The following is a 1,144-nucleotide window of genomic DNA, read 5'->3' on the forward strand; positions in this document are numbered from 1 at the left end:
TTTTCATTCTAACGGCGACATATTATTTCTCCAAATGGGCTGAAGCGATCCCCCTCAAGCAAGTTCTTGGGGCTACGGTGGCCAACTTCGTGTGGCATCACATCATATATAGGTTTGGGGTGCCTAACCGAATTATATCAAACAACGACCCTCAATTTAGAAGTCATCACATTGATCGCTTGGTTAACCAGTTCGGTTTCGAGTGGAAGTACTCAACTATGTACCACCCTCGAGCGAACGGCTTAGCTGAGGCTTTTAATAGAACCTTGTGCAGCATTTTTAGGAAGTTGGTATCAATGGCGAAAGAGAACTGGCATGAGAAGTATCCTAAAGCACCGTGGGCCTATCCCACCATCACACAAAATGCCACTAATTCCAATCCATTTTCTCTGGTCTATGGGGGTGAAGCAGTTTTGCCCCTTGAGATTCAACTCCCCTCGTTGTGTGTTGTCATACATCAAGGACTCACTAAAGATGAGAGATTCAAGGATTGGTATCAAGAATTGGATGCAGTTGATGAAAAGAGGCTTGTAGCTCAGCAAAATCTCAAACTCAACCAGGGGAGAATGAAGAAAACTTTTTACAAGTCAGTTAAAGTCCGCTCATTCGCTAGTGGGGATCTCGTTCTAACTGTCAAGAGCCTGATCTTTATTCATGGGAGGCACAAAGAGAAGTTTGAACCTAAATGGGAAGGTCCCTTTATAGTCAAGAAAGTCCTGCCAAACACATCTTGATGGAGAGGAGGCGATGCCCCCCATCAACGGGCAATACTTAAAGAAGTACTGTCCTTGATACACTTTAAAAAAGAGACTTAATGCACGGAAAAAAGGAAGTAGAATGGGAAGAAAAGAATCAAGACAATTCAAACAAATTTGAACTCTTTTTATTGCATTAGAAAGAGTTACAAGTAAAAAAACCCATTATTAGGGAGGTTACAAATCTATTATGCATCTAAGAAAAAGAGAGTAGCTGCGCCTAAGCACTGCTCTTGCATCTGAAAAAATAAGAGTAGCTACACCTAAGCGCTGCTCTTGCATCCGAGGAAAATAGAACGGTTGACCCTACATCGCTCTTGCATCTGAGGAAATGAGGACGATTATAGGCCAAAAAGTTATTCCCACACTAGAGGAGGGTAGAACAGTTT

General features: G+C 42.3%; 1 protein-coding gene across 1 annotated transcript; it reads left to right on the top strand.

Annotated features, from left to right (window-relative positions):
* The first annotated feature begins 296 nt into the window (after window positions 1–296).
* Window positions 297–734, top strand: LOC148782835 (uncharacterized). The gene has a single exon (XM_088860388.1). The coding sequence runs from the start codon at window positions 297–299 to the stop codon at window positions 732–734; it is 438 nt and encodes a 145-aa protein (XP_088716514.1).
* Window positions 735–1,144: the final 410 nt, after the last annotated feature.

This window comes from Amborella trichopoda, chromosome 3, assembly GCF_054954075.1.
Source record: "Amborella trichopoda isolate Santa Cruz 75 chromosome 3, AtrichopodaSantaCruz75HAP2 v2.0, whole genome shotgun sequence".
Taxonomy (NCBI): Eukaryota; Viridiplantae; Streptophyta; class Magnoliopsida; order Amborellales; family Amborellaceae; genus Amborella; species Amborella trichopoda.

What these genes read in the sequence shown, in the direction of transcription:
- LOC148782835 (XM_088860388.1), top strand. Translation starts at nt 297, where the DNA reads ATGGCGAAAGAGAACTGGCATGAGAAGTATCCTAAAGCACCGTGGGCC.